Consider the following 15141-nt stretch of genomic DNA (forward strand, 5'->3'; position numbering starts at 1 on the left):
ATGAAGAATGATCAGATATCCTTGCCAGACTGCGCAGTGCGCACTTCCACGTCCCCTGTCTCCGCAAGCCTCACAGGCGTCTGTGCCGGCGACAAAAAGCAAACCCGCAGCAGAGTCGCCTGTCTGTTGCGTTGCAGATGCATCAGAGAGAGAGCCCTTCTCCCGTCCCGAGCCCCCGAATGAAGGTTTGAGTCATGTTACGAACAACATGCGCTGACGCTTAGTACCCCGATGGTTTCCCATTGCCACCCTTCTTTAATCAACACAAAGATTATGTAATTCAGGTCCTAAATTATATTGACATGTCTTTTCATTTGGGGTTACTGTCTACTTTATAATGTGACTTTTTTTATATAAAAATTTCTTCCAAATTTCAGCATAAAGAAACATGTCATTGCAAACGAAAGCTATTTCTTATATGAGAACATTACGAGACAATACGTATGATTGAGTATTTTATACGTGTGTAAACAAACACACTAGTTGGAAACAATTGGAAACACGTTTTGATTACATAAATAAGGGGAGTATCTTTTTTTCCCGACTCCGGTTTTCGTATGTATATTCCTTCTTCTGGCGTCTAATTTTTTTTCTTGTCGTTATAAGAAATAGGACTAATCCTTAACTATCTTCTTAGTTATGATTGAGCTCTATTTCCCCAGGGTTCATCCGGTATATTGCCGTATCTTAATTATATTTTACGATATTGTTAAAACTCTGAAGCTTTTGTTGTCGTTACCTAGGTGGTGTACTTCAGGAAATAAACGAACACTTGGGAAAATATATGAACACAATCCTTTACACATAATCTAACTATTTAGAATAAAGTGAAGAATACATTTTGTAATTAAATGTATCCTCAGTTCAAGTCTGTTTTTGTTTTAGAGTTATAGAATAACACTAAAGTAATACACCTGTCCTATCCTTCCACATTTTGGCTAGTCGTATGTTTTTAAGTACTGCAAACGAATTGTTTTCTGAACTACCGCAATTTTTCTAAAATCAGTTGATACCAGCACCAGTCTGTCATTCCTTATTACCGTGACACTGTCGAATGGTGTTCTTTGTGTCTTCTCTCCTTTTTTATGAGCATAATAATTTGTTGAAACTTGCTATGCAAAATACTAACCCTTGAGGCTTGTTCCATGCAGATGTTTGTCCATTAAGTATAATTAATGAGTAACATAATATGTCCCTATCCAGGTGGAAAGGCTACGTGACACTGGATTACACTCGATCTCCTGTATTTGTGAGTGATGTGATGAGAAAGCTTGACAAAACCATGCTTTATCTCTTATCAAACAAAAATGTCATTTTTCATTTCCTCTTTTGATTACTATATCTGATAATCTCGCAAACTGTTGAAATACCCATTGATTGGGAATTGTTTAGGTTTTAAAGACTAGTCATTATGAATCAGAGTTGGAGCTTTACCAAATAGTTCAGGAATGAAAATGCTAGAATCCTTTAGAAGATGTAAAACTAACTGTAGAGACATCATGCGAAGACGAGAAAAAATGGAATTTTATGAGCGTCTTTTAGTCACTGTCAAGGCTCATAATTCTTACCAAGTAACGATATATCGCATGAATAGATCAATAGGATCATAAGAAGACAACCATAAAAGGCTCTGTACAAAAAATCGACGCAGTAATAGGAAATAGATATCGATACTCTCAATTTTTCAGGATGAATGATAAGTGTCGTGAAAATCGTGCATTATGAAAGGCCTTTCAGCTATAATTAATAATTCCAACTGTTGCAGTCACATTAGGCAGAATAAATCGGGGGCAGCAAGTCGAATGGAAGGTACAGTGAATCCAAGGAAAGAGAGTGAAAAGAGATAAAACAGCCGAAGAATTGCTTCTTTTAGCAAGCTATAGCATAATGGCCAAAGCTGTGGGAGGCTAAGCTTTACAATAACAAATACCTAACTTTCTCACAAGCACTTACATTTGCCAATCAACCACGGAGCTTGTGGAGAGTTTATATTATCACCACAAAGAGAACATACTGTATCGGAAAATTCGGCTCAGTAGAAGACTCGCAGTGTGTATGAGAGTACCAAGTGATATTTCATGACTGCTGGAAAGTTTTGACCGCGCGAATCCATGGTCCAAAGAGATAAGATTAGCCAGATGACGGCGATGTCCGTCTGCCGATAACGAAAGACGTCAAAATAAGGTAAATATGTGAGCGTTTGAATCTGTATAGGCTGATTATTGTCTGATTTATGGTGTAGCGTCGTTATACAAGACCGGTAATCACTTACTTGGTGGCTAAAACTTATGCTATGGATTTTCATCAAGAAACAAAAGAAGAGACGAGGAAATGAATGAATAATTTCCCTGACTTAATTTCACCAAAGAAAATGACACGTCGGAAATTTCAACAAATCAAGATAGGTTACCATTAGCCGTTTTTATAAGATCTCTCTCATTCCCAAGATTAAATTGCAAATCATATCTTCAGTCTTAAATGTGGTGCAAGGTTTAAAGTCAAGAGATAAGTATTTTTGTAACTGATGTGAAAATGCATCTTAAATGTATGGATTTTGTGTAAGATCTGAATCTAAAATAAAACATATCTTTGGGTTTATGTAAGATACCCTGGCATAATGTATTTGGAGCAAATGCAAAATAAGAAGCCACTAACAACCCCCCGACCCCCATTAGCGAAGCGAATAAGGACGCCAGGGTTTGTAAGTAGAGTAGAAAAGGACTTGCACACTTTTTTTTTTTTTTTTATTAGAAGCAGGAGAGGAGAGGCACTATGTTTTTTTAGATGACACCTTAGAACTTAATGGGAATTAGGGCTTTGAAAAGGGAGCCAAATCGATAAATCACAAGGATTAAACAATAAAATATTATGTTTAGAGATATTTCCGAAGAAATAAGATTGTTGTCACCTTCACTTAATCCTGCATTTTTGTTCATTATGCATGAATTAACCATGCGTCATTTAAAGGATTACAGTAGTTGGTATGCGATTTCTAACGACGATATATAGCAAATACGGGCATTTGATACCGGCAATTTTTTAAAATTGGAAAATACTTAAATTTCTGACGTGAAAAATCACTTTTCACGCCAAGTCTAAATGTGTTTCATGGAACTCAACGTGTAATTGTTATGTATATTTATTTATGTGTGTATGTATGTGTGTGTGTGTGTGTGTGAGAGAGAGAGAGAGAGAGAGAGAGAGAGAGAGAGCATTAACATGAAGTCTAAACAGGTGAAATATAAGTAGTACGCGTAAATAGGACGACTGGGCGCCTTTATGGCGGAGTGGGACACCTGCTGTTCTTTCTGAGAGGGTCGCTATTAGGAGACGAACTCTAGCTGCTGTTCCCTTACCGCTTATGAGAATTGAAGTGGATCCTTCTCTAAGATCTTTCAGGTTGTTACCACCGGAAACATAATATGCTTCTGTGATGGTGGTTTTCTCGCTAAAGTATCAGCACTATTAATTGATTAGATTTTGTTATTAACGTAACTTTAATTTATTCACTCGCAGGATCGATCATTTTAAATGGGACGTAAAAAACACTTCTTTAGAGGTCCATATACTAACAAAATTATAATTTGACAACGCACATTCAAGTTCCTGTTGAATAAATAATCTAGCTTTTACGTAAGCATATAAGCCGCAGGAACAGTGGTAACTACACAGAAACCACTAACGGCAGAAAGTTGGATACAAAGACTTTCTTATATATGCTTTCACTTACACAGATGTGTCATAACACTGACTGGTGTCGTTTATTCCTTGTGCAGGGCCGTATCACCGCAGCTAGATTACACGACCATGTCCACAAGAGTCGCGTATTATCTCTGTGCATACAGATGTTTACAAATGAAGGCCTGTTTACTTCGACAGCACATTCTGAAAGGTTTTTGATTCACAGTCTGTTCACAAGGTATTTCAAGATAAACGCGAGCGCTGATGTTCCAGTTATTTCCACTACTTTCTGGTGTGCCGCTCGGCCGCTATACATCGTTGGGGCACAATTTCAGTTCTGTGAGATTAAGTAAATTGAACCATTTAACGTAGCCCGTTGGCCAAGGACATGTTATGCTCTTACCATTTAATCTCCCAGCGCATAACTTCAACTGTTCCATACTCTCTCACGGGAAACGTTAACTCGGGGAGAAGCTTGTTATACGTATCCTGTCACATTCCTGGGCAAATATTGCAAAAATAAACGTTAAAAATATTTTTTACCATACGGAGTCATCACCGATGAAGCGACCTTGTCTAGAGAGGGCTGCTATATTTCAGCAGCAATAATAATAGATGGTGACCCTGAAATACCAGAGCAAAGATGGAAATATTTAAATAAAAGGCACGTTAACTGAGATATCCCATATGTCACAGTCCAAGGACTGGTTTTATATTCTTCTTCAATTTTTTTATAACATTTTTATACTCACCATATTTCAGATATATATACTAAGCCAGAATAACTGTTCATATATCTACAAAATTTTTCTCGCAACCCTTTCATTATTTTTCTAATTATCTTGACTTAAAAAGTGCAAAGCAAGTCAAATCAGAAGAGAGAGAGAGAGAGAGAGAGAGAGAGAGAGAGAGAGAGAGAGAGAGAGAGAGAGAGAGAATGTGTTATGCCGTTATCGAATACGCCATATCTTGTTTGGAGTATCTTTACTCAGAGCTCGTGTCAATTTCCATGTTATCTAGAGCGATAATGCGTATTTTCAATCGGTGACTAAGAAGTAGATGCGCTAACATTGAGTGGTTTATCGCAGCTGCCATTTTAGTCCAGATTTGTTAGATTTGTGTTGGAACTAATTTATTTCGGATTTCTTTTTTTCCGGCCAGTGATGTAAAACAACCTCTCTCTCTCTCTCTCTCTCTCTCTCTCTCTCTCTCTCTCTCTCTCTCTCTCTCTCTCTCTCTCTCTCTCTCTCTCTCTCTCTCTCTCTCTCTCTCTCTCTCTCTCATAGAGCACAACTTCAAAATATATACACATACAAAATCTTTTGAATTTAGTCCGAGTGATGTTACATAAATATCCACTTTACCGAAAGGGTGGAATTGCCGGAAGTAAGGCTGTCGGATAACACAAACAAATAATAGTCACACAAAATGGGAACAGAAACGTCACAGTCCTAAGCACCGAATCTGGCATCCTGGCACAAAAGTACGCGTGCACTTAGTCTCGAACAACTACAACAGGGTCAGTGGATAACACCAGAAACAACAGCAGGGAACTAATGAAAATAAGCACATTAAAGATTGCGAACGTTCTGTCTTGTTTCCATTATTGCATACCTCTGACAGCCAAAATAAATGCAGTACCTACATTATTAAGAGCGGCGTGAGTCATCAGAGGTGTTCCAAATCGTTAACATATTCACGGATGAAATTTGTATCTTTGCATATTCAGAATTGTAATGGCTTAAAATCAATCTTACCAATCTAGATAAAAGGTTCCTTAAAAGAAAAAAAAAAACACTAGAGCAATGAAAGCTTTTGCTGTAACCACTATTTCAAACAAACACATCGCTAGTCACTTCGCGTGCAACTGCCACAGTCTGCGTATTCGTGTGGCTACGTTAAAGTTACGTAACGTTTCCTTTTTTGTCACCATAAATTTGTAGGCGAATCACTTCGACTAGGTTTGTCCGGTTAACGAGATATTTTGTTCAGGGGGCTGTGAAGGTACTGGAACATGAAAAAGTTGGAGTAAAGTTAAAATTACGCCGTAAAGGAATGTCCCTATACGCACGAACTTGGTAAATGCCATTAAAGTTACTCATGAATTGAGCTCTTACTCATTTATTTCTGCTTTCATTTTTTCTGGTATGCGCTGTTAGTAGTTTTGAGCTGGTGCAAAAAAAAAAAAAAAAAAAAATCATCCCTTAAGAGTAACGATGAATTTCCTTCCCATTTACTCGTTATCTGGACTAATTATTCCAGTTCAGGAAAGGATGTGGCACAATCTACAGGCCTTAGCTAGGTCCCGTATGAAATAATTGATTGGGCTGTTTATATATATATATATATATATATATATATATATATATATATATATATAAGATGGTTCTCATATCAAAACGAATCTGTTCATCAGTACTTTCATTCAACTTCAGTCTTCAGTGAAGTAAATTCAGACAGTATAATCTGCATTTTCTTAGAATGGTTCATGCCACTGCCATCCCTTCCCATAATCAGTGATGTGTTTGTTAGTCAGTGCACACGAATGCCCTAACTATCCTGGAAACACATAAAATGTTGCGTGATTGGGACAGTAGGTTCCATCTTTGTTTTAAACTGTCAAAGGCTTTGACAGGTAAACTGCTAGTGTGATGATTATCTCATACTGTAACCTCATTCATTATAGACGTAGATGAATAATGGAGAATTCCGAATGGTGTCATCACGATATATATATATATATATATATATATATATATATATATATATATATATATATATATATATATATATATATAGTATATATATATATATATATATATATATATATATATATATATATATATATATATATATATATGACTGCCTGAAGAGAACAATTATTTCACGCTGGATGTAGTCTTACTTTATTTGGTATGCCAGTATACATTTGCTTTGAGTGGAAGTTATATTTTCAATCTCAGTAACTAAAAGGCTTCCAGTTGAAGCCTCTCTACTCCTTTTACCCGAAAGACTATGGCTAAACCAATCGACAGAAGGTAATATTGAAGACTGATGTTTGTTTTCAGGACTAGAAATTTTGAAATATTTCACTGGGAACAGTTCTCCCAGATGAAATCCATTTCATGTAACTTTTGCTTTGCATATCTGTAAACTGAATGTTGCACAAGTAATTCTGGCAAAATTCTACTATTCCTGTACGCCATGCCAAACTCTTTTATGGGACTTTTTTTTTTTTCCTTTTTTGTAAATTAGCTACCCATTTGGTGAAGTTTAGGTTCTTGAACCGATACCTGATTTTGCCAACATCAAGTTCCTAGACAACAGAATAAAAAACGGTATCTTCCTTAGCACCTTCATTTCGATGTTTTGGAAGACCACGTCACTCTTCTACACATTTTCATGGTTTATACATCGACCATCAAATTTGGCTATGCTAAATTATGCTTTGACTCGAGTGGCCCCAACAGCTAGTCATCAAAATTATTTATACTATCGTCATTATAATTTTTGGACGCTATGAGTACGATTTAAGATAACATTACACAGATGCAATTTAAAGAAAATTAAATTGTATTAGAATACCCATTCATACTTCACTTTGCTATAGTATAGTGCTAAAGGCCCCTCCAGAGTGCAATCTATTGAACGACGTGATACCCTTCCAAATTGTGAGCGTATTCTATCAAGAACGCGTTTACGTTGCAACTGTGTTTTGGACTATTTGGTAACCACTAAGTGTCAAACTCAAAGTCAAAACAGACACACAGACAGCGTTCTCGAACTTGCTTGGTCTTGGAGGATTGCTTCGAGTGCATTGATCCCTTGTAGTAATTATGATTGTAATTTATTGTTATATCTGTTAAGATAAGTATTTATACCTGGCAAAAGGCTCGGATAATTGCAAACTTTTTAGTAGACTAAGCTTAATTGTGTAATGGTAGCCTTACCTCTGCCAAAGACAGTAGGTATTTTGATAAAGCAACATTAGGATGCCCCAGACATTAGGAGATTAGCATAGGAGATTAGTAGCTATTTGTTAGGTAGAATAACCAGTTACCTACTATCTTACAGTCTTATCATGATGATAAACGGTACTGCAAGCCGATGTAGTAGGTATGAAGAAGAAGATCTCGCTTGTTACAAGTTTGCCTAAGGCGTGGTCATAGACAACAGTTACCTAGCTAGTCTACTTCATATGAACGTAGACCCCATAGCCTAGCCTACCTACTGTACTTCAGTAATTGATAAAAAAAATGTAGTTGTTTTCTATGATATTTCTGCTGGTTGCTGACAGGTACCTACTATTTCAACAGGGATACCCATAGCATCTTCTTGAAGCTTTACAGTAGTTTTGTGGCCTGGTTTCCGCCTCTCGCCAACCAGGACAGGTTACTGCCTTTCTGCAGGGTTCACCCCCCCCTGCTGGCTAGGTCAGGGCATGTCACTCTAAGTTAGGTTAGGTAGGTAAGATATGGTTAGCTAAGTCCCCTTTACCGTAGGATAGAGTTCAAAGGTAAATTACGGGTTAATTACAGCCAGCCGAAAAAATACTACTTTAAACTCTTGTTCAGGAGGTAAATTTGTATAGAAAAAGTCAAGTGCCATAGTCTAGCTCTCCGCGGAATAGTTATATAGCCTAGATCTACCAATAAGGGCATAATTCCAGCGCTTTTTCGGCAAGTTCCTAGAGAGGTGGCCTCAATGTTGCCGCTTGGTCGTTTACCCTATATCTTAACCTAATCAAGAGCACCATTTCCTGGCATGGTCCTGGACCACGCCAGGAAGTGGTGCTCTGGGTCCAGTGGGTTTTGCCACTCCTGGAGCCCTAAGATGATACTATGTAGGAGAATAATCTGTGCACAACTAATCTGAAGTATTAGGTACTCACTTGATTTCTCATTCAAACTCATGTTCAAGTCTAGTTTTTTATTTTTTTATTTTTTTTAAGTGACACTGTTAAAGTAGTCCGAGTCTAGTACCTAAGCATATAGTACCTAATTAGGTTGTGCAAGAAATAAGTATATAGTATAGCTTATGCACACTGGCTTACATCAGCTACATAGATAACTTCCCTCTGTTGGGGTTGTCATCAGCACACCTCACATGGTGCACTGTATGCATTATTAAGGTATTTTGCAGCATTTCCAATGGCCTGTTGCTGGATCCGCTTTTTAGCTTGTTACTTTACTTCCATTTCAACTTCCTTTCCTCTGTCATATTATTCAACCATCCAACTCCCTCTTTTCACTGTCTTTAGCATTGAATGGCTGAAAGTGTCCTTGTACTTTATAGCCTAATTTTCATAAATCAGTTAATGTCCTCTAACCAGTTATATATGTACTGGAGAAGTCAGTGATAGTCTTTGGATTCCAAGAGATTGACATCCTACCAATGGACCCTAATTATGGAGCTGGATGTCCTTGTCCCCATTGCTAGGTTGTTGGCTGTAAATACTGTGTACTTATCTTTCATGCCAGTTGAGTTTTGGGTAGCCTAAATCTTTAGGTAGATCTAGTTTGGCCTTTATATACGGGAAATATTCCAAATAATAAAGCCTGAGTGACCCTGTTTTGAAAGAGATGTAGACTTTGTATAGGTTGGGTTATGAAGCATGAAACACCTAATCCAGAGTTAATGCTTGGGCAACACCTAGTCTTGAATTAATGATAGGGGCAAGGGTTCATGGTTCTAGTTACAATTTCGATATATAGTTGTATTATGATACTTAAAATATTCAGTTGCTCATTATATGCTAGAAGTATCTTGTATTTGGTTGATATAAGTATGTACTGTATTGAGAAGATTTTGTTCAAGGTGTCATGTGATTATTATCTTGATATGATGTGGTTTGTGTAGCCTGCACATGAATATCAAACTTGTAAATTCTTGGTATCTGTGAATGGCATCTGACCAATCTCAATATGAGAATATGCAAGGGATAATATTACAGTGACCCTTATCATACCACAATGTTATCTTATCAACTTCTTAACTTTTGTGTGATGATATATTGTAAGGTGTTTTATGAAGAGTGGAATTTATAGTACTATTGCTAATTGTAAATTTTGAGCTATCTCATATTTTTTATTAGTCATAATAGTGTGATGATTGTTTTTTTTTTGCAGATCATGAGTAGTGGAAAAGATTATGATTATCTCATCAAGTTTTTGGCCTTGGGAGATTCTGGTGTTGGAAAAACTAGTTTTCTCTATCAGTACACTGAAGGCATATTTCAGCAGCAGTTCATTTCAACTGTTGGAATTGACTTCAGAGAAAAACGGCTGGTAAGATAGTTTTTTTACTTTCGGTATATAGTATGCATATAACCAAATGAAAAGCTAAGCAGATGAGAAATATAATACATATTATAGAATACTGTTAATAACTGTGAGACTACAGTTAAGAATATGAATATAGTTTCATAATTGTTCTGAAGATTCTGTTTTTGTAACCCAGTCAATTCAACTTCTTAAGGACTTGAAGAAAAAAGTCTTGAGTATACAATGGTGTGATTTTATGGGCAATATTTTTTTCCTGATATTGCATCATCCATAAATGAAAAAGAGTTTGGTCATATTTATTCATGTCAGTTCATTTGCTTTTGTTTAAATGAAGGATAGATCTGAAAAATTTTATAACTCGAAGCTTTTCTTTGAATTTGGTTAGAGTGAGTTCATCTGAATAATGTTCTGTATTTTGTTTTATCTTTTTGCTCTGGTTTAAATGGAATGTCTTCATTTCAGCAATACTAATTTATTTTTGTAGATTGGGTCAGGTATTTATATCTTTTTTTACCTTTGGTATAAATATAGTACATAATACCAGTGAATTTGCATCACCTTAATGCAAAGTGAATGTTATACATAATTAGTCTTTATATGCCATGTGGTTAAGGCACATTTTTTGTAAGTACACATATTATTATAATATAAATAGGGGTGATTAGGTTGATGTTCGTGAGAATATCAGTCTTTTTTTTGGGGGAGGGGTACTTTAACTTTGAATTATTTTGACAGTTTTGAAGGTACTTTCCCAAAATTAGTAACCCAGTAGGGTCATGATGGGGAACACAGAGTGGATTACTTTTAGTTGGATCCGGTACACCAGAGCCTGGAGATATTATTTATCTAGTAGCATAATTATTATTGATATTATAATTCTTACTTCTCTATTGACTTGCATAACTTTGACCATTTTGAGGCCAGTTTAAAATTTGCAAATCACAGACTAGAAAACATAATTCTTACTTCTCTATTGACTTGCATAACTTTGACCATTTTGAGGCCAGTTTAAAATTTGCAAATCACAGACTAGAAAACATAATTCCAAGTTGTGAGCTTTGCTACTGCAGTGACCCAACCCCACGAGCATCCCCAGTTAAAAAAAATGAATCTACAGTGTATTATCATTATTCAGCTTTTTAAGTTGGATTTCCTTTATGGCGTTAGGCGTAAATTCAATGTTACATTAAAAAACCTACAAAATGGATTGCAGTAGGATTTTTGTAATATCTTGATTTAAATGGTATCTATGTAATAATTTGTTTAATAGTATCAGTTTGGTTTTGCACAAACTTATTACATTTACATAGTCTGCTCATGCATCAACGTAAATCCCCTATGCTCCATATAACAATAAGAATGGAGAACCACCATTCACCCACTAGATCAGGGGGTTCTGAATCTGAAGTACATGAGAGGAATTTTGGAGGTTTCTCAAAATATGTCAGTTTTGAATAACTGCAAACCTGTTTGTAGAAAGTGACCTACCAGATTCTGGTCAACAATGGGAAGTTCTTATTCTGCTCTAGGAAAGAAATGTGTACGGAACCTCCTGGTGTTTCCTTCTACATACCGCTGTAAGCAGGGATTCTCAGCACTGTGCTTGATTAAAAACAAGTTACATTCACGTCTTGAAGTCAAAGACTAAATAAGAAGGCCTCTTTCAAAGACTGTGCCGAGGATTGACTTGTTGGTAGCAAAGAAACACTCCCAACCATCTCACTGAAATAGTCTATATACAGTACAGTCCCCAATTATGCGAGAATTTAGTCAATTGGCCTTGCAGAACTAGAAAATCGCAGATTTCGATACACATACCTTATGGGAATAATTCTACTAGGGCCAAGGCAAACGGCAACTTTCCCAGTCAAACTTTTTTATACTACCCATTTTCAATACTTCCTATGTACTATACTGTAATTTTTTTCTAATATAAAATTGTTTTATGGATAAATAAAACATTAAAAAGGTTTCAATAACTTGAAAAAGTTTAAAATTACACCCAGGGTGTAAACTCTGCCACCATTGGGTGCAAGTGTACTGTACAATAGTCATTTCCATGGAAAAACCTTTTGGATGGAATTCCCTTTACCTATCCTCTGTCAAAAACCTTCAAACTCCTCTATCTCATCCTCCGTGAAGAGTTCTTCTGCTGAAGACAGGCTTTGTAATCCATGCGTGTCTCACTTCCGTTAGGCCTAAAAAACTTGGTTATGAGCGCCTGTCTCAGTTTTTTTGTCTGTCACGTTCACCATGTAATCGTTTTCATCTAAATTTATTCTGTGATAAAAAAGAACTAATGAAAATTAAAAATTTGATATGAAATTACAATTTATTAAAAAGAAATTATCAAAATTCAAATTCAACTTAAAATGAGTTTCTTGAAAAATTTAGATTGAAACCATTTGCTTCTCTGTTAATCACTTTTACTAATCATTTTAATCAAAATCTATTTCAACAATAGAAAAAAATAAATGATCAAATGCCAAAAGTTAGTCAAAACAAGTTAACATAGACAAATAAACTCTTACTTGGTGTTTAGCAATGACGGATTTCAAGTTGTCGACTGCTGCCAAAAATACTTGAAAAGACAATAGATTTGATACGTTTTGCAGCGTGTAACTCGCAGGCTTTGAATGGCTCGCAGATGCAGAAAATCTATTTTTTAGAACTCGCGACCGCATAAAAGGGGAATCACACAATCCGATCACGTATATTTCGGGACCGGACTGTACTTGTATTTTGATGCTGTCACACACACACTGACTTCCCTATGAGTAAGTAACTACATACTATAGTCGATTCACTTAAGGTGGATTCTTGTGCCTACGAGATGTTTGTTTGGCTGCCTCTGATTGGCTGGTACCGGGAGGTAGGCTGCTCGCTCACTGTGTCATATTTTCGTTTGTAGCTTAGAAAACTAGCAATATGTTGATATTTCTTCATTTATCTCACGATTTACAAAAGATAGGAAGTTTTGGTCATACCAAAGGATTTGGTATTAACCCTTTACTGCCGACTGGACGTATTTTACGTCAACATTTTTTGTCTCTCGTGTGCCGACTGGACGTATTTTACGTCTACTTACAAAAGTTTTTTTTAAAATTCGCGGAAAAATACTTATAGGCCTACCAGCCTAAAACTTTTGAATCACGCGCCTTGGGGGATGCTGGGAGTTCACGGATCAAGGTGTTGTTTTGTTTACAATCATTACGCAGGCGCGCAAGCGCGAATTTCTTTCTTGCCGCACTAAAAAGTATCTGTGACACATCTCGGAAATTATTTCGTCACTTTGACATAATTTTTGTACCATTGTAAATTAGCCGTTACATGAAGTATTATATATGAAAATGTGCGGATTTTTATGTAGAATACAACAATAAAATACTCATGATTGTAGCTTTTATCAATTTTGAGATATTTTCATATAAATAACGATAATTGCCAAAATTTCAACCTTCGGTCAACTTTGACTCTACCGAAATGGTCGAAAAATGCAATTGTAAGCTAAAACTCGTATATTTTAGTAATATTCAATTATTTACCTTAATTTTGCAACTAATTGGAAGTCTCTAGCACAATATTTCGATTTATGGTGAATTTATGAAAAAACTTTTTCCTTACGTCCGCACGGTAACTCTTCCGATAAAAATCATATATGCGATTGTGGTAATGTTTGCACCATTTTAAAATTAGCTGTTATATAAAGTTTTATATATGGAAATGTGCGCAATTTCATGCACAATACAACTAAAAACAACCCATGGTTGTAGCTTTTATCAGTTTTGAGATATTTTCATATAAATAACGATAATTGCCAAAATTTCAACCCTTGGTCAACTTTGACTCTACCGAAATGGTCGAAAAACGCAATTATAAGCTAAAACGCTTATATTATAGTAATATTCAAGCATTTACCTTCATTTTGCAACAAATTGGAAGTCTCTAGCACAATATTTCGATTTATGGTGAATTTATGAAAAAAATAACATTTTCTTTACGTCCGCGCGGTAACTCTTCCGAAAAAGTCATACGTGCGATTGTGGTAATGTTTGCACCATTTTAAATTAGCCGTTACATAAAGTTTTATATATGAAAATGTGCGCAATTTCATGTAGAATACAACAAAAAATAATTGAAGGTTGTAGCTTTTCTCTTAATTTTTGAAATATTTGCATATAAATCACGATAAATAGAAAAAAAACCACGTTCGGTCAACTTTGACTACCGAAATGGTCGAAAAAAGCAATTGTAAGCTAAAACTCTTACAGTCTAGTAATATTCAGTCATTTATCTTCATCTTGAAACAAATTCGAAGTCTCTAGCAAAATATTTATATTTATATAAAAAATATATAGTATATAAAAAAATTCGACATTCGGTCAACTTTAACTCGTCGGATATGGTCGAAAACTGCAATTGTAAGCTAATACTCTTACAGTATAGTAATATTCAATCATTTGTCTTCATTTTGAAAGAAATTGGAAGTCTCTAGGACAATATTTAGATTTATGGTGAATTTTTGAAAAAAATATTTGTTTACGTCCGCGCGTTACGAATTCATGCATTATTTTGTGATAATATTTTCTCTGTGTTGCTTTGATCGTTTTACAATGTGTTATATACGTACCAAAATGATCGCAATTTAGTGTACATTACAACGAAAAAAAAGTAACTTGTTACCTTTAACCGTTTTGCATACAGCGCGATTTGAATACAATTATATATGAAATTTCGTTTGTTCCGATACGTAATACAAACCCTCGGTCCTTTAACAATAGGAAGGTAACTAGCGGCAGCTGGGACGGTCGTAAGCTTCGAACAAGGGGAGAACGGTAGTTAACTGCTTGTCCGATCGTGCGCGCGCCCGCGCGCCCGAGAGGTGAAGAACCACTTTTGCTTTCGGCCGCGGGTGTGAAGGACGTGTTCGTCATCGCTCTCTGCCCGCTTCATCGTCGTATGCTTTGTTTATATTGTGTTTTCTACTAATGGTTGGTTTGACTTGAAAATGAAACTGTAAGTACACTGTTTTCATTTTCATTACTTAATTATGAATCAACATGGAGCTATCGCCGTAGAGACGGCGATTTCCGCTCTTTTCATGAATTGAACCCTTGAATTATGTCTCGGTGCCGAGGGCGGGCGCACTCGCGCCGAGTCATGTATTTTGGGCGAA

General features: G+C 36.0%; 2 protein-coding genes across 5 annotated transcripts in view; one reads left to right on the forward strand and one right to left on the reverse strand.

Annotated features, from left to right (window-relative positions):
* LOC135215606 (uncharacterized) overlaps positions 1 to 1239 on the reverse strand; it is a 55346-nt gene extending 54107 nt beyond the window's left edge. Inside the window, exon 1 of the mRNA XM_064250500.1 lies at positions 1130 to 1239. The gene's annotated coding sequence lies outside the window, so the exon portion shown is untranslated. The remainder of the gene's footprint in view (positions 1 to 1129) is intronic.
* An 811-nt stretch (positions 1240 to 2050) lies between these two features.
* Positions 2051 to 15141, forward strand: part of LOC135215607 (ras-related protein Rab-27A-like) — a 99030-nt gene continuing 85939 nt past the window's right edge. For 2 of the 4 annotated variants that reach the window (XM_064250501.1, XM_064250504.1), the window contains exons 1-2: positions 7355 to 7511; positions 9810 to 9968. In XM_064250501.1, the coding sequence (XP_064106571.1) occupies positions 9813 to 9968 (156 nt within the window). In that variant the 5' untranslated portion in view covers positions 7355 to 7511; positions 9810 to 9812. Of the gene's footprint in view, positions 2185 to 7354; positions 7512 to 7959; positions 7979 to 9809; positions 9969 to 15141 lie in introns of those variants that run through there. The other 2 variants (XM_064250502.1, XM_064250503.1) reach the window with 2 other exon arrangements.

The sequence above is a fragment of the Macrobrachium nipponense genome, chromosome 5 (assembly GCF_015104395.2).
Source record: "Macrobrachium nipponense isolate FS-2020 chromosome 5, ASM1510439v2, whole genome shotgun sequence".
NCBI classification, from domain to species: Eukaryota; Metazoa; Arthropoda; class Malacostraca; order Decapoda; family Palaemonidae; genus Macrobrachium; species Macrobrachium nipponense.